We start from the raw sequence: 1,065 nt of genomic DNA on the forward strand, positions 1-1,065 counted from the left end.
TTTCATCGGCGGAGGTGTATGATCCTGCTCTTGACGAATGGACTCCATTGCCAAGCATGAGCACATTGAGATACAAGTGTGTAGGAGTGACATGGCAAGGGAAAATCTACGTGGTGGGTGGTTTTGCAGAAAGAGGGGATTCGGACCTAAACATGCTGACATTTTCTCCGCAGCGTAGCTCCGCTGAGGTGTTCGACACCCGAGCGGGGAGGTGGGACCTCGTCGCTGGGATGTGGCAGCTCGATGTGCCACCTAATCAGATTGTCGCGGTGGACGGCAAGCTGTTCAGCTCTGGGGATTGTCTCAAGCCCTGGAAAGGTCACATTGAGATGTACAATGGGATGCTTAACATGTGGGATGAAGTGGATGGATCTTGTTTCCAAATCTCCACATCTTCAGGCACCAATGATGAGCATTGGCCACCGATGGAACGCCTTTACTTAACAATGGCACCGATAGGAACCCAACTATATTTCTTGGCAGGGTACCGCATGGCCGGTGAATCATCCCGAACACTTTCAACAGTCTATATATTTGATACATCGGCAACGGTCGATGCATGGAGGAGCTTAGCGCCAATGGAGGAAGAAGGCGAGAAAGAGCTGTGCAGTCACTGTTGTGTTGTCCAACTCTATTAAGCATTCCAGCGACTGCAAGCAATCTTAACCTAGCCATCCTCCATTGACATAAACCAAAAGAAGACAAAGATTTCTATGCCAGCAGTTTAGTGATGCTTGTCCAAAACTAGAAAGAAGCCAAGGGCTCCCTTGTCATGATGATGTCTGGTTTGCCTTGTTTAACTGTTCTACCAAATTTGCCCAGAGTTAAGAAACCATAATCTGAATTAGATTAATCTTAATTGTTTTCTTATACGTATTTTGAAACAAGAAATGATGCTGCTTTCTAACAGGGCCCATATCAAATTTTCCAATGAAAAAAAGCCCAAAATAGTCAAGATCTTCTTCATGAAGCAAATGCAAAGAAAGGGTAGGTGGGTCAATTGAAAGCTAGCCATAGGCCTGCAAACCTCAAAAAAGAAGGAAGAGCCCAACCCGATAGAGTCAT

At 45.8% G+C, this 1,065-nt stretch overlaps 2 protein-coding genes across 2 annotated transcripts in view; one reads left to right on the forward strand and one right to left on the reverse strand.

The window, feature by feature from the left end:
• Positions 1 to 2: 2 nt before the first annotated feature.
• Positions 3 to 785, forward strand: LOC110424328 (F-box/kelch-repeat protein At1g16250-like; the record flags this gene model as incomplete). The annotated part of the gene is made up of 1 exon (XM_021438883.1): positions 3 to 785. A coding segment is annotated over one exon (636 nt), but the record flags the coding sequence as incomplete, so codon positions are not given.
• Positions 786 to 796: 11 nt separating this feature from the next.
• LOC149526676 (uncharacterized) overlaps positions 797 to 1,065 on the reverse strand; it is a 2,117-nt gene continuing 1,848 nt past the window's right edge. Inside the window, exon 3 of the mRNA XM_089784885.1 lies at positions 797 to 800. Coding sequence (XP_089641011.1) covers positions 797 to 800 — 4 coding nt within the window. The remainder of the gene's footprint in view (positions 801 to 1,065) is intronic.

The sequence above is a fragment of the Theobroma umbraticum genome, unplaced genomic scaffold (genome assembly GCF_002168275.2).
Source record: "Theobroma umbraticum cultivar Fairchild unplaced genomic scaffold, ASM216827v3 scaffold_204.0, whole genome shotgun sequence".
In the NCBI taxonomy this organism is placed as follows: Eukaryota; Viridiplantae; Streptophyta; class Magnoliopsida; order Malvales; family Malvaceae; genus Theobroma; species Theobroma umbraticum.